We start from the raw sequence: 25760 nt of genomic DNA on the forward strand, positions 1-25760 counted from the left end.
TTAATTCTCATTAAACCCTTTGGTTAAATTCTAGGCTTATGTTCACTCTATAGCATTTAATTGTCTTTAATAGTGAGTACTGTTTCAATTTGATGTAAGTCTTGCTTCGTTTTTCCCACTGTTAACAATAGCTGTCCGTGCAGCCACCAACTGAGGATTATATTTTGCAAAGGATCAAATATTATGACTTTGATGCAAAAATCATCCTCAGTTGATACACTACTTACTGCAATTTGCAGTACATTATTACTGTTTATTAAATGTGACATAATCTTAGACACAGTTGTACATGAGCCCCTTATAAAATCTGGAAGCATAACTGTTGATTCACAAGATTGTATTATCAAATATAAAATGATATGCATTTATATTCATTATTTTCCCTCAGATTGTCATAACTCTTTTTCCTTCTCCCTCATATTTTTGTACAGTTTCCCCTTAAATGCACTACACTGTTCATTTCAACCACTCCCAAGTTCCACATTCTCACCACTCTTGAGTAAAAAAGTTTCTTCTTAATTCCCTATTGAATTTCTTGATGACTATCTTATATTGATGGACTCCAGTTATGCTTTTCCCATAAGAAGAAACATTCTCTTTGTAGCCACTCGATCAAAATCTCAGAATTTTAATGACCCCTCAGCTTTCATTTATCAGGAAACCAGAAACCCCTGTCCGTCAGTCCTTTCTTGACATATACAACCACGTATTTCTGGAATTGCTCTTGTAAAATCTTTTTTGTGCCCTCTCCAGTGCAACATTATCCTTTTTATAGTAAGCAATCAGAATTGCTGCTGCCATCTACATACAGTTTAACCAAGGTTCGAGAGATATAGCATAGCTTTCCTATGTTCCAATTCCATCCCTCTAGAAATAAAGTGCTCGGTTTGCTTTTATCTTAAGGCTTTGCAAGTCTATAGCATAATGTTCAGCGGTCATAGAATCAGACAGCTCAGAAGGAGGCCTTTCACCCCATCAGATCTGCACCAGCCACAATCCCACCCAGGCCCTATCCCCATAACCCCATGCACGTACTCTAGTTAGTTCCTCTGACACTGAGGGGCAATTTAACATGGCCAATCAACCTAACCTGCACATCTTTGGACTGTGGGAGGAAACCGGAGCACCTGGAGCAAAGTCATGCAGACACAGGGAGAATGTGCAAACTCCGCACAGACAGTAACCCAAGCCGGGAATCGAATCCGACTCCCTGGTGCTATAAGGCAGCAGTGCTAATCACTGTGCTACTGTGCTGCCCAATGGTGATTAATATATTTTCATTCTGTTTGTCTACCCTTCCAAAATGTGACTCACATTTATTTTTGTTGAACTTAATTTGCCAATTATTTGCCCATTCTGCAACTTCATTTATCTTCTTCTGTAAATTATCACAATCCTCCGTATTGATTAAGCTCCTCAATTTGGTTCCATTAATATTTGACTTCACAAAAGAGAGAGGAAAGCTTTACTATGCTGATATTTTACTTCATTTTTCTGCACATCAAACATTTGAATTTAATCTAATTTCTTATATAATTCTTGTGTAATTTGTGTGCCTAGTGAAGCATTTTGAAACATTAACGTATTGGTTCTTTCTTGTCTGTCAACAGAAAAGAAGCACTGAGGGACATGGCAACATAGTAGGTTTGATTTTTCTGATAGCATTTACTTCAGTAACAATCTGTACTTATTGCAAAAATGTTGGATGACTTTTATTATTTCAATTACATTCTCTTCTTCCTCAACACAATTGCCAGATTGGCCTGGTCTTGATGATTTAATGGGATTGTGATTTTGTATAAAGTATTTGAGGCTACCATTTGTACCCTGTGATCACTTAGAGTGAAAATATTAGATGCATGATGATTAATATTCTATTAGAACAGCACAAAGCACTGACTCAATTGAAATTGGACTTTCCAGTTATTTTAGTTTCTAGCACCCATCATTTCTCTGCTCCTTCAGCCTCACAGGGATCTTGAAATCTACGGGATGAAGATCGAGTCCAAAGTTACATCTCGATTTGCTCACAATGTGATAACCAGCCGGGTGGTAAATCGAGCAAATGAGTCAAAGGAAGCTTTCTTTGAAATAGAACTACCCAAAACAGCCTTCATTACCAACTTCAGCATGTGAGTGTCAGCTAGACTAATTACTAATTAGCATGAACTAGCTCTTTTACATATACTGTGTGAAAGTTCAATTATAGTACCACTGAATCTCTACAGTGCAGAAAGAGGCCATTCAGCCCCTAAAGTCTGCACTGACTCTCCAAGAGCATCCCGCTCACACTCTCTGTCTGTCTTATCCTCGTAACCCCACGCATTTACTACGGTTAATCAACTTATCCCACACATCAATGGACTGTGAGAGGAAACCGGAATACCCAGAGGAAACCCATACAGATATAGGGAGGAATTTTGCAATCTGCGCACACAGTGCTGGCTGACGCAAGAAAACTGATGTGTAGCTCTACAGCTGCACCACTGAGTTTTCTGTACAGATCTCTGGCACTCTGATCTCAGACTGAATTCTGGGATAATCAGGCAGTTAACAGGATGAGATCTCACATCCAGAAACCGCCAGCCATTTGGAGGATTGGCAGCACTTCTCGTCCAGCAGCACCACTGGGAGCAGTGGCCATTGCCAGAACAGCACCCAGCCCAGTGAAGCAGCATGGACTTCACCCTGAAAAGAAGATAAGTGAGGTCAAGGTTGTTGGGGCCTTTCAGGAAGGCACAGGCGAGGAGTGAGGAGATTGGTTGGGCACTGTAGTGGCCATTGTATTACCCTGGGTGGCCATTGTTGCCAGATGGGCCCAATTGGGTGGGGGCGTCTTACCGCACCCTCCTACCCACATGGAGACCATAGTATTTATGAGCTGCTTTCCCATACAGCATAGGCTCCCCTCTTGCCTGCTGATAAAATGCCAGTGGGGATCAGGAAAAGAGCATAGAAGGCCTTGATTGGTCACTTAAAGGCCTCAATTAGCCTTTGGGCAGATAGGCCACCATGCATCTTCCCTGCTGCTAATATAATTTGCTGGCATCTGGGAGTCCCCCACCCTGCCTCCAAGGGATTGATTAAATTCTGTACACTATTAAAGATACAACAGAAGTTGCATAGCAACAATATTGTCAATTCCCTGCAAAGGAATTACATAAAATTTCAAATGTCTAACTGACCCACAAACCTGTCCATCAGAACCACCCCCTAACCCCAATTCCGGCACTGCCTCCCCACCCCGATTCCAGCACTGTCCCCTGGCACTGTGTGTATGGGGGCACTGCTGGAAATGTCTAAAATCATGCCAGAAGCAGTTGGGCACATGTCCCAATGTCATCAGACCCTTTGTGCAACCTTTCAGTAGTTGGATGAACACTTGAGTCAGAAACATGCCCACCGTAAACCAAGAAGCTGACTTAAATGAATTAAACACCAATTGACCAGAATTTTACTTTGCCCGTCTTCCTTTATGGTTGGCAGACTGGCCGATTGGTGAGGTGGCCTTTACGGTTAAGCTGCAACTTCGATCCAGGGTGGGATGAAAGTCAAGGCTCAGTAAAAATGAACAGGTTTGTCTGGGGACTGAGGCCTGTGTATGGTTATGCTGTCTGGACACTGGTGGCATCATTTTTCTGCTGATATTTATTTTTTACAGGTCAGCAACTCCCTCAGACAGCTCCTCCTGAAAAAGCTATCCTCGGCCTGCCTTTTCTTGGCACTGCTCTCCTCCCACTTTCCTCAGTGGAGCTCAGCCTTCCCCAGAGCCTGTTTCAGATGAAAGATCATTAATTGACCAGCCAGTGTGATATCATGTTAACAATGTGATATTACCTACGCAATGTTGCCTTCTTCAGGCAAGGCCGAATGTAAAATTCAGGCCAACATCTTTCCTCTTTCAATCTGCTATATGGCAACAAGACATTTGTAATTCCTATAATGATATCCCTCTATGTTTCTGAAATTTTATCTCTTTACTCCCTAATTCCAAGATTTCTCTCATTTATTGCCAGATATCACTCTCCTAATCTCACTGCCTCAGAGATGCCCTCAACTGCTTTTGAGATCTCTACACGTTTTTCTGCATCTATGGCCCTGAATAGGTCCACTATGTGTTTTCAAGATTTTAGAATCCCTACAGTGCAGGAATAGGCCATTCAGCCCATTGGGTCTGCAACAGCTCTCTGACAGGGGTGTCTTACCCAGCCCCTCACCCCCGCCATATCCCTGTAATCCCACACATTTTACTATGGCTAATCCATTTAACCTACACATCTTGGAAAACTAAAGGGCAATTTTGCCCTCCCAATCTACCTGTCCTACACACCTTTGGAGAGTGGGAGGAAACCGAAACCTCATGCAGATATGGAGGCCAAAGTTTTATCGTCCCGCCTCCCACGGGAATCAGAGCAGGCAAGGGGTGGACCATAGAAAGGTCTGTTGACCTCAGGCGGGATTTTCCGGTTTCAGGGCAAGCGAGGCCGAAAAATCCCGACTGGGAAAAACATGCAAACACCATACAGTCTCCCAATGCTGGAATTGAACCCGGATCCCTGGCGCTGTGTGGCAGCAGTGCTAACCACTGTGCCACCATGGTGCCCATCTTGCTAAGTGCATAAATGTATGTTGAAATATTGTGTATTAATTAATAATTAGGAGCATATTAAATGAGTGAATATTGTTCCTTCAACAGTATGAATGTAATTAAAAATAATGGTTTAAAAGTAGGAAGGAGTGGAAGAGATGTGAGAGGACAATTAAGCCAAATAGCATTTCCATTGTACCATCCATGTGATTTCTCTCTCTGTAGGACTCTAGATGGAGTGACATATGTGGGAGCTGTGAAAGAGAAAGAAGTGGCACAGCGACAGTACCAACAAGCGGTTTCACGGGGGCAGACTGCAGGACTTGTAAAGTAAGAATATTTTCCGAGCATTTAACCAAGACACCCATTCTTCGTGCAATTAGTCCCCATGCCATTTGATGAGTGAAAGTCCTTGGGATTGTGTCAGTATTAGCTGCAGAGAAATGAGAATAGAAATTGATATATGAAATTTCAATAGGATACTGCCCATTGCAGTATCCCCTACTCCCACCCCCGACACTTATCCACTTATCATCACCTCTTGCCAAGGCAGTTTTCAACCCACCTGGCTAATGTTTCATTAATTCTATGCACTCTTACCTTTTTAAACATCTTCCAATATCAGGGCAAACCCTGCTATTGTGTACACCGAGCAGGAAATTCCCTGGGAATGAAATTTCAGAGTACATGATTACAATGCTGTTCCCCACACTGGATGCCCACACACAGAGATTCCCTGCTGGTTGTGCAGGATCACAGAAACACTCAAACTATTTAAATCGCCTCTGACAATTATATTATTCATAACATGGTTTTACCGAATGGATTCAACTGATCTAAAAGTGTAACTCAGGCAGATATAATCGGAAAAACTGGCAGAAATCAATAATAGTAAGAAGTCTCACAACACCAGATTGAAGTCCAACAGATTTATCTGGTAGCGAAAACTTGATGTTGGGAGACTTCTTACTGTGTTTACCCCAGTCCGACACCGGCATCTCCACATAGGGATCAATAATGCCAGACCATCGCCCATTCAGAGCAATTTCCTCAGCCCAACCATCTCCAACTGTTTCATCAATGGCCTTCCCTCCATCAGAAATGTGAATGTTCACTGATGGTTGCACAACATCATTTGCGACTCCTCAAATACTGAAGCAGTCTGACTCCATATGCACCAGAACCTGGACAGCATTCAGTTTTGGGTGAATGAGTGGCAAGTAGCATTCACACAGGCATGTCAGGCAATAACCATCTCTAACAAGAGAGAATCTAACTACCTCCCTTGACATTCAATGGCATTACCATCAATGAAACCCCACCACCAATAAGATGAGGGTTACCATTGACCAGGAACTGAACTGGACCAGCCATATAAATACTATGGCTACAACAGCAGGTGAGAGGCAGGAAATTCTGCAGTGAACGACTCATCTCCTAACTCAAAACCTTTCCTCAAGATGCACTGAAACAAGCAGCTCATCAAGCCTTCTTCGGCAATATCTTCTAACCCTGCAACCTGTACCATCTCAAAGGACAAGGATAGCATTGCATGGGAACGTCGCCACCTGCAGGTTTTTTCTAAGCCATCTTGACTTGAAAAGACATTGCTGTTCCTTCACTGCTGCTGGGTCCTGGAACTCCCTCCTTAACAGCACTGTGAGTGTACCTACACCACATGGACTGCAGCAGTTCAAGAACATGACTCAAAGGCAATTAGGGATGGGCAATAAATACCAGCCTAGCCATTGATGTCCAAACCCTGGGAAAAAATAATAAACTTTGTGTGTCACAACAGTCTGTGAAAAATGGGAAAACAGAACAGGAAACACCTGACCTAAGCAGGCAGGAATCTCATTTAAATATTAATTTGAGCACAATGGGCCCAATTTTACCATTTTGATTCTTAGTGCTGAATCTGGGGGCAATTCAGATCCAATTTGGAAACCTGTTCTCAGGCGCCCCATACGCTCTTAGCCTGAAAAAAAATTATGAGTTTGAATCGTGCTGTGGGTGGGGCTTAATGCACCCAAAACACTGTTGCTCTGATCGGAGCCTTTAACTGCGCATGCACAGTGAAAAAAAATTAGAAAAACACCCCCCTGTCGTATTGCTCCTGGGCCGCAAAGAGCAGATAAAGCAGCCCGGGAGCGAAAAACAGGTGGGCCCCCAGAGGTATCGTCCCTCCCCCAAAACATAACTGTCCCCTTTATCTACCCAATGCCATCCCATGACCCAGATCGATCGCAATCCTCTGCCCATGCCCTCAACGGCCACCCGTAGAATGGCAGCAGACCCCTCCACTCCTGCCTCCCCCTAACTGAGAATGATCTGGCCCACCTCCCTCCTCCCCCCCTCAGAGAATAATCAGGCCTCGCTCCTCCCCCCCACCTCCCCCCTCACCAGAGAATTATCAGGCCTACCTTCCCCTTCCCCCCCTCTCCACTCCCCACCAGAATGATCTGGCCTCCATCCTCCTTCCCCCTCCCCACCAAAAATGATCTGGCCTCCTCCTCTCCTTCCTCCCTCCAGAAAACCACCTGGCCTCCCCCCCCCCCTAGAGAACAACTGGGCCTCCCTCGCCTCCCCCACCAGAAAACAATCTGACCTCCTCCCCCCCTACAGCCAGAGGATGATCTAGTCTGCCTCCTTCCCTCCCCTCCCACCCACCGACCTGAGTCAGAGAGCCACTGGAAGCTCCGAACTTACCTCTTCAGAAGCTGGAGCGCCCGAAACAGACCTTTGCCGAGCATGTCTGTTTGCGCGCTGAATCTGGACAGGCGAACGCGATGGTAAAGGGGGAAGTGCAGGTAAGATTGGGCATCCAGCTCATTAAGTCAATTTAAATGCATGCAAAGTAAAGTGGACATCTGTGCTGATGTGGGCACAGATCATGCTAATCGCCTCATGCCACACTTTACCAAGTTTTCGTGCCTGAAAACAGGCGCGATGCAATGGTAAAATCAGGCCTATCCTGTTCACCATTTCTTGAAATACCAGCATGCAGGATGCAAGAAATACTCTACTCTGGAAAAATTAAACTGTCTACATTGGACAAACAATGCCTAAACCAAATAATTAATTCATGCCACAATTCAGGTTAAATTTTCTGCTGGGGTGTTTCAGTAAATAAACTTGTGCTATTTGGTGCAATTATTACACTTGATCCAACTGTTGTTGCTGAGTTCTGATAAATTGATGTGGGTATGCCGGCATTGGACTGGCGTAAACACAGTAAAAAGTCTGACAACACCAGGTTTTAGTCCAACCGACTTATTTGATAATAGACTCACAAGCTTTCGGGGTTAGCCCCTTCATCAGGTGAATGGAGAGTTCTGGCCTCAGACAGAGCATATAAAGCACAGACAATTTAGAGATTACTGATTAGAATGCGAATCCTTACACCTAACCTGCTGTTCAAGACCTGAAGTGGCTGACAATGTGAGTGGAAGGAGCACTGATCACAGGTTACAGAGATGTGTATTGTCTCCAGACAGTACAGTAAGTGAGGTTTTGCAAACCCAGGCAAGTCACGGGGGTTACAGATAGTGCGACATGAACCCAAGATCCCTGTTGAGACCGTCCTCATGTGTGCGGAACTTGGCTATCAGTCTCTGTTCAGCGACCCTGCGCTGTCGTGTGTTGTGAAGGCTGCCTTGGAGAATGCTTACCCGAAGGTCAGAGGCTGAATGCCCGTGACCACTGAAGTGTTCGCCAACAGGAAGGGAACAGTCTTGCCTAGTGATTGTTGAGCGATGTTCATTCATCCGTTGTCGTAGCGTCTGCATGGTCTCCCCAATGTACCATGCTTCGGGACATCCTTTCTTGCAACGTGTCAGGTAGACAATGTTGGCCGAGTTGCAAGAGTATTTACCATGTACCTGGTGGATGGTATTCTCACGTGTGATGATGGTATCCATGTCGATGATCCGGCATGTCTTGCAGAGGTTGCTGTGGCAGGGTTGTGTGGTATTGTGGTCACTGTTCCCCTGAAGACTGGGTAGTTTGCTGCGAACAATGGTCTGTTTGAGGTTGTGTGGTTGTCTGAAGGCAAGAAGTGGGGGTGTGGGGTTGAAGACGAACATCTCGCCAGGGCCATCCCCACACCCCCACTTCTTGCCTTCAGACAACCACACAACCTCAAACAGACCATTGTTTGCAGCAAACTACCCAACCTTCAGGAGAACAGTGACCACAATACCACACAACCCTGCCACAGCAACCTCTGCAAGACATGCCGGATCATCGACATGGATACCATCATCACACATGAGAATACCATTCACCAGGTACATGGTAAATACTCTTGCAACTCGGCCAACATTGTCTACCTGACACGTTGCAAGAAAGGATGTCCCGAAGCATGGTACATTGGGGAGACCATGCAGACGCTGCAACGGATGAATGAACATCGCTCGACAATCACCAGGCAAGACTGTTCCCTTCCTGTTGGCGAACACTTCAGTGGTCACGGGCATTCAGCCTCTGACCTTTGGGTAAGCATTCTCCAAGGCAGCCTTCACGACACACGACAGCGCAGAGTCGCTGAACAGAGACTGATAGCCAAGTTCCGCACACATGAGGACGGTCTCAACAGGGATCTTGGGTTCATGTCGCACTATCTGTAACCCCCGTGACTTGCCTGGGTTTGCAAAACCTCACTTACTGTACTGTCTGGAGACAATACACATCTCTGTAACCTGTGATCAGTGCTCCTTCCACTCACATTGTCAGCCACTTCAGGTCTTGAACAGCAGGTTAGGTGTAAGGATTCGCATTCTAATCAGTAATCTCTAAACTGTCTGTGCTTTATATGCTCTGTCTGAGGCCAGAACTCTCCATTCACCTGATGAAGGGGCTAACCCCGAAAGCTTGTGAGTCTATTATCAAATAAATCGGTTGGACTAAAACCTGGTGTTGTCAGACTTTTTATTCTGATAAATTGCCAGGAGAGACCACAAATTTATTTATTAGTGTCACAAGTCAGCTTACATTAACACAGCAATGAAGTTGTGAAAATCCCCTAGACACCACACTCCAGCACCTGTTCGGGTACATTGATGGAGAATTTAGCATGGCTAAAGCATCTAACCAGCACATCTTTCAGACTGTGCAAGAAAACCGGAGCACCCAGCGGAAACCCACGCTGATACAGGGGGCATGTGCAGACTTCACATAGACAGTGACCCATACTGGGAATTAAACTCAGGTCCCTGGCACTGTGAGGCAGAAATGCTAACCATTGTGCCACCGTGCCACCCCATCAGGTCATAATCTACTTGAGTAATTCATATACAATTAACTGAGATTGAATTATACTTCGTAATATTTTCTTCCATTGATTATGAGTCCCTTTACCCAACACCTCAAACAGATCATTATTTGATTGTTATTTGTTGGATCTTGTTGTATGCAGATTGTTTGTTCCTTTTGCCGACAACAGTGACTACCATTCAAAAGTGATTTAGTGGCTGACAAGTGGTTTGAGAACCCCTTCTGTTGTGAACAACATGATATAATTTCAAGTCTTTCTTTTGCCGCACCCAAAATTAGACATCATAATGGTGTAAGCCCCACACTGAGACACTAGTATAAGAAAAGACAATGAGTGTTTGTTTGCTTAGTGTATCGCAAGGATTCCATGATCTTCAGTGGAAGTAATACTAATATTCCAACTTGTGTCTTTTTATCCCTCTGATTTTCAAAGGACGTCTGGAAGAAAAATGGAAAAGTTTAAAGTGTCAGTAAATATTGGACCAACCAAAAAAGTCACGTTTGAACTAACTTACGAAGAATTATTAAAACGTAACCTGGGGAAATATGAGATGAACATCAGAGTAAAACCCCAACAACTTATCAAAAATTTCCAGGTACTTTTCTAACATAGCAACATCACCAATACATTTCAACTTTTAATTTTCCGATTTGATGATAATTCAATTATCTTATATTTTGGATTGCTTTTTCCAGATTGACGTACACATTTTTGAACCACAAGGCATTGCCTTCCTGAATGTTGATGCAAAGTTCCTAACTAATAATCTGACTTCGATTGTGAAAAAGACTCTTACTGACACAAAGGTAGGTACATATAATTGTTCAGAAAAATATTGACACAAGCAATTACTGTAAAAATTAATACTGAATCACTGCTTCTTTCAGGGGCATGTTTCCTTCAAACCAACACTTGAGCAACAACGCAAATGTCCTGATTGTCATGAAACAATACTAGATGGAGACTTCATCGTAGAGTATGACGTGAATAGAGATCTGTCTGCTGGTAGTATTCAGGTAATTGAAAATTATACTTAAAATGGAAATCTCATAGGATTCCTCACTCTGATGGCTTTTAAAGAAAACATATGCTGTAATTTCTTTTTCAGATTGTAAATGGATATTTTGTACATCATTTTGCACCTGCTAATCTATCCAGAATCCCCAAAAATGTTATCTTTGTGATCGACCACAGTGGATCTATGTCAGGGCTTAAAATGCGTCAGGTAAGAAAAGATTGTGGTGCAAGAGGGTTGTTCTTCTTACTCTATTTCCTTCCCAGATCTTCCAGCTGCAGGCAAAAGAAAAATGAATTTATTTTACACATCCACCAAAGAAAAGCTTCTATTTATATAGCAGCTTTCAAAGTCACACAATACCTCAAAGTGCTTTGCAGGCAATGAACCTTTGCATTATAGTGTTAAGATGCCAGTTGATGTTAGAACTTGACGGGAAGATTGCAGAATGGAATCAAACATGGAGAAACAGAGTCATAGGACCTCTAATTAGTTTTAATTAGAAATAAATAAAACATTTCTACTATAATATAATACTTCTTTACTCCCCACTTATTTAAGAATTACATACATGTTTTAAGATTAATATGGTTGACAAAATACATTTGAATCTACAATGGTTTCATAGAGTCTTTTTTTAAAGTAAACAGATCGACTATGATTCCACTCTGAACCCAAGTTAATATCTGTGGATTTCTCCTCTGAAGCCCCCCCCCACACCCCCCGATGAATGTTATATGAGAGTTTCAAAACTCCATTCCCAAAACACACTTTAAAACCTTCTCTCAAAATAATGCGTTCCATTAGCAAGTTGCATTTCGAATTCCAGTCCAGATTTTTCAAATGACAGTTATAAACAAAGCTTCTGTTCCATTTTTAACAGCAAACCCGTCCTGGATTTTGCACCAAGCCCTTAAGGATTTCTTTGTCTTCAAGTGCTTTTACACATTCAAGGTCCAGCCACCAATTTCCACAACTATTTCAAACAAGGTGTCCCAAACTGTGGTAATTTTTTCACAAACCTTAGCACTATTGCAGATATCTTTCTGGCATCTCCTGACCCACAGCAGGCAGCATGGTGGCACGTGGTTAGCACTGTTGCCTCACAACGCAGGAACCTCCCTGGTTTCACCCCACATCCTATAAGACGCGCTGGTTAGGTGCATTGGCAGTGCTAAATTCTCCCTCAGTGTAGCCGAATAGGTATGGGAATGTGGCAACTAGGGGATTTTCACAGTAACTCCATTGCAGTGTTAATGTAAGCCTACTCGCAACACTACTAAACTTTAAATTTTCAATTCTGCTCTTCTTGAACAATAAGTTGTTCTGGTTCCTGGTTTCATCGATAGATAAACACAAAATACTGTGGATGCTGGAACCTGAAACAAAACCAGAAAAATGCTGGAAAATTTCAGCAGGTCTGACAGCACCTGTGGAAGGAGAATGGAGCCAAAACTGAGATGATTCTATAGGCCAGGACTGCAGTGTGACATAATGAAGTTAAAAGCCCACTTTCGCTACTATTCACCAAGCCACATCATCATATAGAAACATAGAAGATAGGAGCAGAAGGAAGCCATTTGGTCCTTTGTGCCTGCTCCGCCATTCAATACGATCATGGCTGATCGTCCAACTCAATAGCCTAATCCTGCTTTCTCCCCAGAACCTTTGATCCTGTTCGCTCCAAGTGCTATGTCCAGCTGCCTCTTGAATACATTCAGTGTTTTGGCATCAACTACTTCCTGTGGTAATGAATTCCACAGACTCACCACTCTTTGGGTGAAGAAATGTCTCCTCATCTCTGTCCTAAATGGACTATCCCAAATCCTCAGACTGTCATCCCCAGTTCTGGACTCCCCCACTGTTGGGAACATCCCCCCTGCATCTACCCTGTCTAGTCCTGTTAGAATTTAATAAGTCTCTGTGAAATTGCCCGTTCATTTGTCCGAACTCCAGTGAAAGCAATCCTAACCTAGTCAATCTTTCCTCTTACATCAGTCCCACCATCCCCGGAATCAGCCTGGTAAACCTTGCTGCGCTGCCTCAAGAGCAAGAACATCCTTCCTCAGAAAAGGAGACCAAAACTGCATACAATATTCTAGGTGTGGCCTCACCTAGGCCCTTATATAATTGCAACAATACATCCCTCCTCCTGAACTCGAAACCTCTCACAATGAAGGTCAACGTACCATTTGCCTTTTTTACTGCCTGCTGCATCTGCATGCTTACCTTCAGCAACTGGTGCACAAGGACACCCAGGTCCCACTGTACACTCCCCTCTCCCAATTTACAGCCAGTCAGGTAGCAATCTGCCTTCTTGTTTTTGCTTCCAAAGTGAATAACCTCACATTTATCTATATTATATTACATTGCAGAATGGGAAGCCTGGGAATTGTATTTTGGAAGATATTTCTCCAAATCGGCCTCCACAAAATTAAACTTCAGATATTATTGTGGAAATCCACATCTTTTGTTATTCAGTTTCAGAGTTAGAATGCAGGAAGTCAAAGGGATATCAAGGGATATGGGTAGCAGAGTTGGGGCAGGAGATCAACCTTGTCATATTGAATGGCAGAGCTTGCATGTAGAGCTAAATGGTCTACTGCTGCTCTATTTATAACTTTCTTATGTTCTTATTACTCTGGTATTTGTCATACTTGTATCTTCAATTATTATCTTAAAGTGTACAGTATTCTAATCATTATCAACTTGATATTTTGCTATTTTTTCCTTATTTTATTTGTTCTGACTCATTTCCCATTACTAGATCCAGTGACAAATCTATCTTTGTTGGGTTTCTTAAATATTAGGATAGAAAGGAGATATGTAAACATTGTAGGAACTGAGTTGTTTTTACCTACCTCTTCTGGCCAATTCATACCATGCTAATTGAAATCATCCATGATTATTATACTACTTTACTTGCTCATTTCCCTAATTTGTTTGCAAATTACAAGCTAATGTTGTGGGTGGAAAACCTCACAATTTTGCTCGTTTTATGAATATGGCATCAGTTATTTAGGTGCAAATGCAAATATCAACTGATAATGCTGGAACACAATTGAATTATACATCCCTACTTAAGACTTAAGCAATAAATAATGATTTCTATTGTTCAACAACATGCTTTGGAAGTCAACTTCAGTACAAGTCACTTTCAAACGATTTGGTCAACATTAACAGTATAGTCTCTTATTCATTGTGTGTTCAGATGGGTTCATGGGGATACCTATACAGTATTCAATGGTGTAACCATCACTGAATCCCCCACTATCAACATCCTTGGGGTCACTGTTGACCAGAAACTCAACTGGACTCACCACATATACACAATGGCTACAAGAACAGGTCAGAGGCTCGGAATACTGTGGCGACTAACTCACCTCCTGAGTCCCCTAAGCCGATCCACCATCTACGGCACGAGTCAGGAGTGTGATGGAATACTCCCCACTTGTCTGGACGGGTGCAGTTACAACAACACTCAAGAAGCTTCACACCATCCAGGACAAAGCAGCCCACTTGATTGGCACCACATCCACAAACATCCACTCTGTCCACCACCGATGCTCAATAGCAATAGTGTGCACTATCTACAAGATGCATTGCAGCAATTCACCAAAGATCCATGGGCAGCACCTTGCAAACCCACAACCACTTCCATCTAGAAGGACAAGGACAGCAGATAAATGGGGAGACCATCACCTGCAAATTTCCCTCCAAGCCACTCACTATCCTGACTTGGAAATATATCGCTATTCCTTGACAATCGCTGGGTCAAAATCCTGGAATTCCCTTGCTAACGGCATTGTGGGTCAACCCACAACACATGGACTGCAGCAGTTCAAGAAGGCAGCTCATCAACACCTTCTCAAGGGCAATTAGGGATGGGCAATAAACACTGGCCAGCCAGTGACACCCTTATCGCACGAATGAATAAAAAGCATAGAAACACAATGAGGAAAATAGTATCAAAACCTGCTACGGCACTATAGTTAATGTAATTGTTAAAGTTTATACTTTGAAGTTACAGTTGCAAACTTTTTTTTGTCTCTTCCAGACAAATGAAGCTCTTGTCAAAATTTTGGATGATATGGACACAAAGGATCATTTTGCAATTATTATATTTGATGATACCATTGAAACATGGAGGAATACCATATTTCAAGCAACTCCAGAAAACGTGGTTGAAGCTAAGCAGTATGCACAATCTATTTCAGCCAGAGGAGGTAAAAACTACTGCTTTCATTAATAAAAACATGAGAATTTCTTAGACTATAACTTGCCAAATCAGTTGATGAGGAAGGAAAATATAGGAGAATACTTACTCTTCAAAATGTCCCACATTTATAGAGGACGTTTGTAGGCAACAAGGCATATGGCATGCTTGCCTTCATTGGCTGGGGCACTGAGTTTAAAAATTGGCAAGTCATGTTGCAGCTTTATAGAACCTTAGTTAGGCCGCACTTAGAATATAGTGTTCAATTCTGATCGCCACACTACCAGAAGGATGTGGAGACTTTGGAGAGAGTACAGAAAAGATTTACCAGGCTGTTGCCTGGTATGGAGGGCATTAGCTATGAGGAGAGGTTGGAGAAACTTGGTTTGTTCCCACTGGAACAACAGAGATTGAGGGGTGACCTGATAGAAGTCTACAAAATTATGAGAGGCATGGACAGAGTGGATAGTCAGAAGCTTTTTCCCAGGGTGGAAGAGTCAGTTACTAGGGGGCATAGGTTTAAAGTTTAAAGGAGATGCGTGAGGCAGATTTTTTACGAAGAGGGTGGTGGGTACCTGGAACTCATTGCCGGGGAGGTGGTGGAAGCAGATACAATAGTGAGTTTTAAGAGGTGTCTGGACATATACATGGATAGGATGGGAATAAAGGGATATGGTCCTCAGAAGGAGAGGGGGTTTTAGCTCAGTTGGGTAGCATGGTCGGTGCAGGCTTGGAAGGCTGAAGGGCTTATGCCTGTACTGTAATTTTCTTTGTACTTTGTTCTTTATTTATCGTGTTCCTAGCTTCTCTGCTACTTTTATTCCATCCAGGCTATAAGGTCAGAGGTTGGTTACTGGTTCACAGATGTGAAAAACACGATGGGTGAAATCTTACCAGAAAATGACAGAGGGTTATTTCCAGCAGAAAAAAAGTGTGTTTCCCACTGTCAGAGCCAATCCCCCAAACCCCATCCACCCTACCCCCACTACTGTACTCCATCAAAACGCACCCCTCTAGTGTCTAACAGTGTTCTCAAGGCCAAGGGCTGTTGAAATGCTGCAGGCTGTCCACCTCGGCACAAAGATGGATGTGAACACCAGGACCCGTGATGTGGATGGGGTCTGTAGTAGTTGATGCTGCACAGCCAGTGTTTCTGAGCCCTGTGATAAGCCCATTTGATGGCATGATGTGAGATGCTCTCAGTCAGGAGTCCACCATAATGCTGAGGATGAGAGGATTTGATTTGATTTATTATTGACAGAGGTATTAATATATAGTGAAAAGTATTGTTTCTTGCATGGAGTGCACAGGGCCACATGGGTGTAGGCAATCAGGCCCTGCCCGTAAGGAAAGTCTGCTAAGAGGGCAAAGCTCATGGCTTTGACATCTTGGCTCACCTGCTCCCAGTCCTAGCTGACATACATGTGAGCCCTCACATAAAGGGCAACTATGACCTCCCACCTCTGTGTGGTCGACTGGGCGATGCCACACAAATTGCCTCATCTCCACACTGGTCCCTGTCAACTCCAGTAGGATGCATCGTGTGGACCCACCAGGGTGTCAGCAGCACCAAACAGCCACTTTACCTGAGCCCCCAAACCCTTCCTCAAAGAAACCTGGTGTTACATTAGAGGACAGTCAAGTGATTGAGTGCAACTAGTGTTTGCATCCTCAAGGGGTGCCTTGCACTCATTGTGACTTTGAGTGAGTTGCGTGATGACAGACACACAATCATGCCTTGCATAGCGGAGCACATCAGCATTATCCGTTACTGGAAATGTCAACTCAATGCCTGGGACATCACTTGCGAAGGGTTAATATTTGGCCTCCACTAAATGGCAGTGCTTTTTATTGCACACCATTTAATGGCATAATCACTGGTGAGGGGAGGCTGGGTTGGCTGTTCAGCCGAGTGTCTGCCTCTTGTGGCAGGCGAGGCACAGTTGTCCAGTGCTTTCCCAGAAGGCACCCTGTTTTTCCCAGGTCACAAGGTGCAGAGCCAAGCAACCTTCCATGACCCAGTGAGATCCACCCTTGCACACAATTGGTTTTGGCCTTCCGGATTGCTCCTCCCATTTGTCTTCACACCGCTGCCTGATCGTAGGTTCCAATTGCAGTCAAACTCCCCCAAGCGCAAGGCCCTTCATGTCGTATGAGGGGGGACGCAGCACATTCCTGATCCCCCTACTATGCTCTGACACCCAGCTTCTCATGAGACCCCTCCAGGGTAACTCACAGTCACCCCCAGTGATAGTAACATGCTTCTTGTTTTCAAGTCCTTCCAGCTTCTGTCCAGCCCCCACTAAGAAAGGGCACTCCCTCAACTGCGATATGAAGACAACCAGAGAAAGGAGGACACAAGAAGCACTGCCTGCATACCAGCCCTCACAACCCCTTCAAAGCAAGGGGCGCCCCGACATAAAGGGAAGATAAGGCCTGCAAATGACCCCTGTGGAGCCCTACCCCCGATATGGCAATTGCGGGACTCCCACCCCCGGCACCAAGAGTCACTTATCTGTGTCCCCCAAGTCGTCTCCAGTGCTCCCTGAGCATGGCACACTGTGGAGCGTGCTGGCTGCCTGAGTGCTCACCTCCAAACTCCCCCTTGCTGATGACATGATAATGTATTAAATTGAGATTTCTGCAGTCTCGCTGCGTGTTTGACGCCACTCCACCAGTGACCGGCTAGGAAAGTAAGAACTCTGGATTTTGAGTGCATGCTGCCATTCTCATGGACATAGAGCAAGCTGGAAATTGCCCCCTATGTTTGGCTATGGTGGGTGACTTTGGTAGAGCTACATCTGAACTATCAGCATCTGATATGAAGGCGACAGATGAGAGTTAGGTTTAAGTGTCAAGGGTGAGTAGAGTTAGAATTGGTTGCAACTTGTCATGTAAATGGAGAGTAAAATGGGAGAAAGTGGATCAGGTCTTGTCCAGCTTTGCCATTCATTACAATCCTGTTCATAGGGACATTTTTTACACTGGAATTATTTTGTGCCCTTTAATCATCTAATGTTTAATCATCTAATGGAGGCATAATCCTCCATTACTCCTTGACACATTCCAATTGAGATGCCAAGTCTGCAATCCCATAGGAATATAAACACCTCCGCTAACTGTTCTTTCTAATTTTTGCTGCTCTTTTAATTTAATTTTAATTAGCCATCTCGTTAGAGTTCTATGGTCCCCATTCTCCTCAGCTTACAAGAAAGAAAGACTGGAATGTATATAAGGTTTGACATGCCCATGGGACACTTCAAGGTGCTTTACAGCCAATGAAGTACTTTTGAAATGTAGTTGCTGCTATAAAGTAAGAAAGGCAGCAGCCAATTCACTCACAGCAAACTCTTACAAATAGCGATGTGATACTGACTATATCATTTGTTTCTTTGTGATGTTAATTGAGGTGAAGAAGGGAAAGGATTAATGAATTTAATGCATTTTGTACCTAACATATCACAAACATAACCCTCCCTCATGGCTGATTTCCTCAAGCTTATACTGCTCCTGGCAGCGATATAAATTATTTATTCATGTTTTCCTTACTTGTTCATGTCTTTCATTCTTTAACTTTCATTTCCATAAAGACGGATAGTTGAATGCGAACGTTATTTTGCAGACATTGCAAACCTTACCGGTTTATACTAGCTAAGCATAGTTAAACAGCTGCAGTTGGTAGAATGCGATAATGGCTATTTAACAGGAGGACTCCTGCTGGGAAACCATGACCACACAATGGAAAAGCTGCCGAAAAGCTATGAATCATGACTACCGATGACTGCGTCATGACTGAAGCTGCCAGACAACTTGCGGGTCCTGGCTGGAGCCGGGGGCTGCATTGTGGCTGGAAGTGGAAGCATTGTGGGTCCTGACTGATACCAGAGTTTGCATCATGACTGATGCCGAGAATCACGATGTGTAAATACCCACACTTATTTGTGTTCAGTGAAAAGCCTGGTAAACCACTGTTAGGTACAAGGTCTCTCCCAGAAGCTTTTGAAATAAAACTACTGTACTTTGACTCACTAACAGTCTCAAAGATGTCTTTTACTTACAACGGAGGGATAAATACTGGCCAGGGCACTGAAATAAATTCCTTACTCTTCTTTGACATGGTGCATGGGTTCTTTTGCATCTATCCAAGCAGATAGAAGGGATCCTGCTTTAACGTCAAATCTGTAATGGTGCAGGGCTCTCCCATTACTGTACTAGTGTGTCAGCCTTAGTTTTTGTGCTCCAGCCCTGGAGTGGGATCTGAACTGGAACAGCGCGACTCAGGCAAGAGTGTTACCTGCAGGATATAACAGTTTCTTAAGTTATTACAAAGGTGGAACATAATGCAGATACGGGATTACAGTGTAGCGGTGTTTAAACAGATCCATTTTCTACTTAAAAGCAAAATACTGCAGATGCTGGAATCTGAAACAAAGACAGAAAATGTTGGAAAATCTCACTAGGTCTGACAGCATCTGTAGGGAGAGAATAGAACCAATGTTTCAAATCTAGGTGACCCTTCGAAGGGCCATCTAGACTTGAAATGTTGACTCTATTCTCTCTCCACAAATGCTGTCAAACCTGCTGAGATTTTCCAGCATTTTCTGTTTTTGTTCCATTTTCTAATGATGTGGTTATCAGCTCTCAGATATTCAAACAGGGACATTTTGCCACACTTTGCAATTTTGTCGCTGTGCTTATTAAAGACAAGAAGTCAAATCACACTTTCACATCTGAAATTTAGTTGCCTAATTTATATTTTGGTGGTGTCACATTACAGTGTAAATTTCAGCAAAATTCTTCTATTGCAGGAACAAATATAAATGACCCAATGATGGAAGCAATAAGACTTCTTGACAAGGGCCATCGAGAACAGCATCTGCCTGAAAGAAGTATCTCCATGATCATTTTGTTAACCGACGGTCATCCAAATTCAGGTTATTAAAATTAAGTACCTTCCTTTGAAAAACTGGTTACAAAACTAAAGCTCAAAGCAGAACATGGACAAGGTAGATCTTAGAGGGATGATATGAAACCTTCATTCTGAGGGTTCCTCAATTAGAGTTCATTGAAAAATATTGCAATATTTTATAACCTATGCTTTCTGATAATACAATGCAAAAATAGAAATTAAACATCAAGACCAGAATGTTACCAGCATCCACACAGGCGGGATTTTCCCATCCTGCTACAGTGAATGGAGATTTGACTGGGTGCCAAATTCTCTGACCATGCCGGGAGTATGGCATGAACAGGTAGCAAGATTGTGCCCAAAGCCTTTCTTCTAGAAGCTTCCAAATCATGGGGATTGTCCCTGTTACAAATTTGGGATTGTATTAGAAATTTTCCTGGGTTCACTTGCCTCAGCGCTCTGAATTAATTCCCACTGCCTTCAATCCACTAAAGCCTTGGTGAGATCCAGGTGCAGAATATTTGTCCCTTCTGACTGTATTTCACAATCTTAAAGAAAACAGGTTGTAGTCTTTCAGGCCCTTTCATGACTACAGCACCATCCAACATGTTTTACAGGTAATTACTTATTATTGAAGCTTAGCCACTGCTGCCAATCTCCTCAGAGACATACGTAGGAATTTTATTGCCTGCCCGCCACTGAATCTGAGTGGGTGAGATGTTGTCCAATGTATTTCTAATATCCTGTGGACTCCCTCAACCAGCACTGTGTATAATGGATTTCACTCAAACACCTCTGCATATAGCAGGCAAAAGAACTACGCGCACAAATCAATAGTAAATAACCAAGTAGCAATTTTATTCCAAATAGTAAAATACATAAGTTTTACATTTATAACAATTCTCTCTTGCTCTAGCCAATTGATCATTTAGAAATTTGTATACTACCCCGGATCCTCACAATTCTGTCAGTACATTGAACCTCTGAATCTGCCTCTCTCTTTCTCTTTCTCTCTGGCATGGAGACAAGCTGCTCTTGTCACTGCCATGTCCTGACGCACTTCTGGGGAAGCTGGAGAATTGGTTTCTTTCGAACGCTGACAACATATTTGTCTGGCTACCTTCTGGAATCTTCCAAGGATTTGGCATATGAGTGCTTAGGTCTGATTAATTTCACATCATGGTTGATGGGTTCTTCATTGCCTTCTCTGATCTCTTTGCCACTTTTTCGAGGATTTTATTGCTTATGGACCTTTCCTGTTATCTTCCATCTGGGGTCTTTTCCAATTCTTTTAAGAGTACTTTTTTTAAGACTTAGATTAAAACAGGATACTCACAGGTGTCGGGCCAGAGGCAATGTCATGATACTCTTATCCTCGTTGCCAGATGTAGTGAAGCATTTTCATAGACTTCAGTAAAACACAAAATGATTTAATAACAAGAAGAATCATATAGCAATACAGCACCTAGTCCCCTACAAATATCATGCCAAAGAGAGGACTTCACCTTCTATGTGTGATTACCCACTCTGACTCCTAATTGGTCACCCAGGCCAGGTGAACCTTACTCTTCTGTGTTCCCCTTAAAAGAACAATCACTATAATATGTCATGCAATATATGTATCAATGATAAAATTATTGGAATGTATAATTTAAGTCACACTATAAGTGGGTCATAAGCTATTAATTAAGTTAAATCTTTTCCCATCCCTTAAAAAGTCTGTCAAAAGTAGAAATACTTCATTAATCATTTATTTTACCTGAGGTTAGTAGCACGTTGGCTCATTTCGCTAAATGAACAATTCCAAATTTAATTATGTTTATTTTTATTGCAGGAGAATCAAACCCAACAAAAATCCAGCAGAATGTTAAAAGTGCTGCCAATGGCAGGTACAATGTGTATTCCCTTGGTTTTGGTTTTGATGTTAATTACAATTTTCTGGAGAAAATGTCACTGGAGAATGACGGTGTAGCACGGAGAATTTATGAGGATTCAGATGCTCCCTTACAGCTCCAGGTAAAATGATTATTAAATATTTGCTGATATTGTCTCACTTTCTACGGTCCAGAATCTTCTCAGAGATGTTCCAATTACTGCTGTACCTACAAAACAAGTGCAACCAAAACTCCATTGACACTAATGAAGTGAATTATAACTGCACTGCTGGCAAAGTGATAGTGGTGGAGTGGGAGCATCTGTGAAGAAATCCACAGAATTTCACTCGCCTCTTCCCACGAGTTATCTTATGTACTAGTTTGTATAATGATTGGTAACTTGTGTCTTGTAAGTCTGACTTGCAGTAAAAGTTGTCAAACACACTGCAGCTGTTTAATCCAATCTTTGTTCCATGTGTGTTTTCATGTGAACAGAAATATAACAACTCAATCCATCAAGTCCCAGTAGCATCCTTGTAAATCTTTTCTGCACTCTTTCTAGTCTAATAATATCCTTTCTATAATAGGGTGACAACAATTGCACACAGTATTCCAAGTGTGGCCTTACCAATGTCTCGTACATCTTCAACAAGATGTCTCAACTCCTGTATTCAATGTTTTGACCAATGAAACCAAGCATGCCAAATGCTTCTTCACCACTCTGTCCACCTGTGACTCCACTTTCAAGGAGCTATGAACATGTACACCTTGATCTCTTTGTTCTGTAACTCTCCCCAAAACCCTACCATTAACTGAGTAAGTCCTGCCCTGGTTCAATCTACCCAAATGCATCACCTTGCATTTTCTAAATTAAACTCCATCTGCCATTCATCAGCCCACTGGCCCAATTGATCAAGACCCCGTTGCAATTGGAGATAACTTTCTTCACTGTCCACAATGCCACCAATCTTGGTGTCATCTGCAAACTTACTAACCATGCCCCCTCTATTCTCATCCAATGTACATGATCTCAGACTTTTGTATCTCTTTCCCCACAGAAGAAGATGGAAGAGAGAATGTCTGGGGTGTGTGGGGTCCTTAGTTATACTGGCTGCTTTGCTGAGGCAGCAGGAAGTGTAGACAAAGTCAATGGATGGGAAGCTGGTTTGCGTAATGGATTGAGCTACATTCATGACCTTTTCTAGTTTCTTGTGGTCTTGGGCAGAGAGGCCAGTCCTAAATCCAGCCATATATATGCAAATCGAGGGCTTCCAACCAGATTTCCTCTATGTTATTTTAAAGTCTTGTAAAGTCATCCAGAATTTCAATGTCTTACGTTAACAATTTCCTCCTACACTTGTTGCTATGTTTTTTCAGATATAAATGGAGGACAGTAAGAGATTCAATTACCAACAACCAAGGGGTGGCACAGTGGTCCAGTGGTTAGCACTGCTGCCTCAGCATTAAGAACCTGGGTTTGATTCCCAGTTTGGATTACTGCCAGCTTAAAGTTTATTTTATTAGTGTCACAAGTAAGCTTACATTAACTTACTTTTTGCGAAAATCTGGAGTCTGCATATTCTCCCCATGTGTGTGTGAGTTTCCTCCGGGTGCTCCATTTTCCTCCCACATTCCGAAAGATATGCTGGTTAGGTACATTGACCATGCTAAATTCTCCCTCAGTGTATCCAAACAGGTATCGGAGTGTGGCGAGTAGGGGATTTTCACAGTAACTTCATTGCAGTGTTAATGTAAGTCTACTTGTGACACTAAGAAATGAACTTTAAATAAACTAAATTGAAAAGCCTTTCACATTCAGGAATTCTGCAGTTTATTGACTTATCCTTTGAGTGGCAGGCAAGAGCACAGATATTTTGCCCTGTGGTACTTTAAATGGTCAACAAATGAATGCTCCCTGAGCAAGCAAACTGTTAAGTTCAGAACTAAAAATGAATAGAAAAAGCACACAAAACCTCGATAGCAGGAGCAAATGGTCCTGCAAATGCATTTCGACCTCTGTTTGTGTTGCACGGGCAATTTCCAAGCTCAATATCTCATCGGTATTATGATTGTTTAGAAAGCATGTCAAATTCTTTGTTTTCTTTTTCACAGGGTTTTTATGATGAAGTGGCCAATCCCTTGCTTTTGGACATTGAATTGCAATATCCAGAGAATGCCATTTCAGAATTAACTCAGACCAATTTTAAACAGTATTACGATGGGTCTGAAATTGTCGTGGCTGGCAAGATTTCAGACAACAATCTGGATTTTCTCACAGCAGAGGTCCTTGCTCAATCTGTAGGTACCCTCTATCAGTTATTTCAATTTATACACTGGGTGGACAATAGAAGACAGTATTTCATGTTGGATGTTATTTAACCCATTGTGCCTATGAAAGATTTATCTCTTCACCTCTGTTTCTTTCTCCTTCCCTCGTACTTACCAAAGATGTTTTCTTATAATTAATTATCGGCTTCCTGTTTAAAAGATTCTACACCCAGCAGGATAATAGCACCTCCGTGTTCCTTAATTATAACCTTTGAATCTTCAAGTATGTCATTCCTTTCCGGTACTATAATAGTACCTTTGATCAATTTCATTCTTCCTTTTTATTCCACCCTATCTGTCCTGAATACGTTGTAGTCAGAAACATTAAGTAACCGTTTGCGTCCTGTTTGAGCCAACTCTCAGTTAGTGCCACCCTGGAATCCTGACTTCATGGGATGACTTGTGCCTGCAACTCACCAACCATGTAAGTGCGGCATGGTGATACAGTGGTTAGCTCTGCTGCCTCACAGTGCCAGGGACCCAGGTTCAATTCCTGGCTTAGGTCATTACCTGTGCAGAGTCTGCACATTCTCCCCATGTCTGTGTGGGTTTCCTCCAAGCACTGCAGTTTCCTTCCACAGTTCAGAGATGTGCAGATTAGGTGGATTGTCTTTGCTAAATTGCCCCTTAGTGTCAGAGGGATTAGCAGGGTAAAAACATGGGGTTATGGGAATAGAGCCTGGGTGGGATTGTTGTCAATGCAGACTTGATCGGCCAAATGGCCTCCTTCTACACTGTAGAGATCCTATTCGATGATATTTACCGCAAACCTGACAGTCACACACATGCATTTTAAACCGATCTTAGTCTGCCCTGATGTTTTATCTGTCAGGAACTTCCTGTTTCTGATCTCCCCCTTATTCAATTGCTGGTTAACTCCTTCAGTTCTATGTGCATTTGTGGTACCCTACCCCTACCAAATTATTTAAACCACCTCTCTGACCTCTTCATGAGGATCTTAAAATTTATGTCTTTTAGTTATTGAGAATGACTCATGGAAAGAAGTTTTCTTCATCCCCCTGATAAAACCTTCATAAATTTGACTGATTCAATCAGATCTTCCCTTAACTTCATTGTTTTAGTATAAGTCCAACGTCGCCATTCTGACCTCAACGCCTGAAATTCTTATTGTGAATTGGATCTGTATGAATGTCATTTGTAACCGTTCTGCAGCCTTGACAGCCTTCTCAAATAAGATAGTGGGAAAGTGGACTCAGTGGCCTGGATTTTCATCAACACGACAGGCAGCAGGAGCCACAAAATTCTTGGCTTAACCCACCCACCTTGTGGGGAAGGTGCCCCCAAGGATGGGGATCTTCACTGCAGAGGGGTGGGTGCAGTCTGGACTTGGGTCATCAGCCCTGGGAAAAGTGGAGGTGGGCCATTTTAAAGACCAGCCTCAGTGCTGTGGAACCTAGAGTCATAGTCAAAGAGGTCATTGAGGTTTACAGCATGGAAACAGGCCCTTCGGGTTCAACTTGGTCCCAATTAAAATTAAAATGGAAAGCTGTTCAGCCCCTCATTCCTCAAAACCCCTATGCTCCCCAAGCCTCCT

General features: G+C 42.8%; 1 protein-coding gene across 1 annotated transcript in view; it reads left to right on the plus strand.

Moving 5' to 3' along the window:
- The window catches only part of LOC145341350 (inter-alpha-trypsin inhibitor heavy chain H3-like), a 50055-nt gene that overhangs the window by 501 nt on the left and 23794 nt on the right, over positions 1-25760 (plus strand). Inside the window, exons 3-13 of the mRNA XM_080186274.1 lie at positions 1611-1640; positions 1966-2132; positions 4814-4918; positions 10296-10458; positions 10559-10669; positions 10751-10879; positions 10972-11088; positions 14936-15104; positions 19903-20028; positions 21838-22019; positions 23990-24175. Of these exons, the coding sequence (XP_080042400.1) occupies positions 1611-1640; positions 1966-2132; positions 4814-4918; positions 10296-10458; positions 10559-10669; positions 10751-10879; positions 10972-11088; positions 14936-15104; positions 19903-20028; positions 21838-22019; positions 23990-24175 (1485 nt within the window). The remainder of the gene's footprint in view (positions 1-1610; positions 1641-1965; positions 2133-4813; positions 4919-10295; positions 10459-10558; positions 10670-10750; positions 10880-10971; positions 11089-14935; positions 15105-19902; positions 20029-21837; positions 22020-23989; positions 24176-25760) is intronic.

The sequence above is a fragment of the Carcharhinus amblyrhynchos genome, chromosome 3 (assembly GCF_965287045.1).
Source record: "Carcharhinus amblyrhynchos chromosome 3, sCarAmb.v2.hapA, whole genome shotgun sequence".
In the NCBI taxonomy this organism is placed as follows: domain Eukaryota; kingdom Metazoa; phylum Chordata; class Chondrichthyes; order Carcharhiniformes; family Carcharhinidae; genus Carcharhinus; species Carcharhinus amblyrhynchos.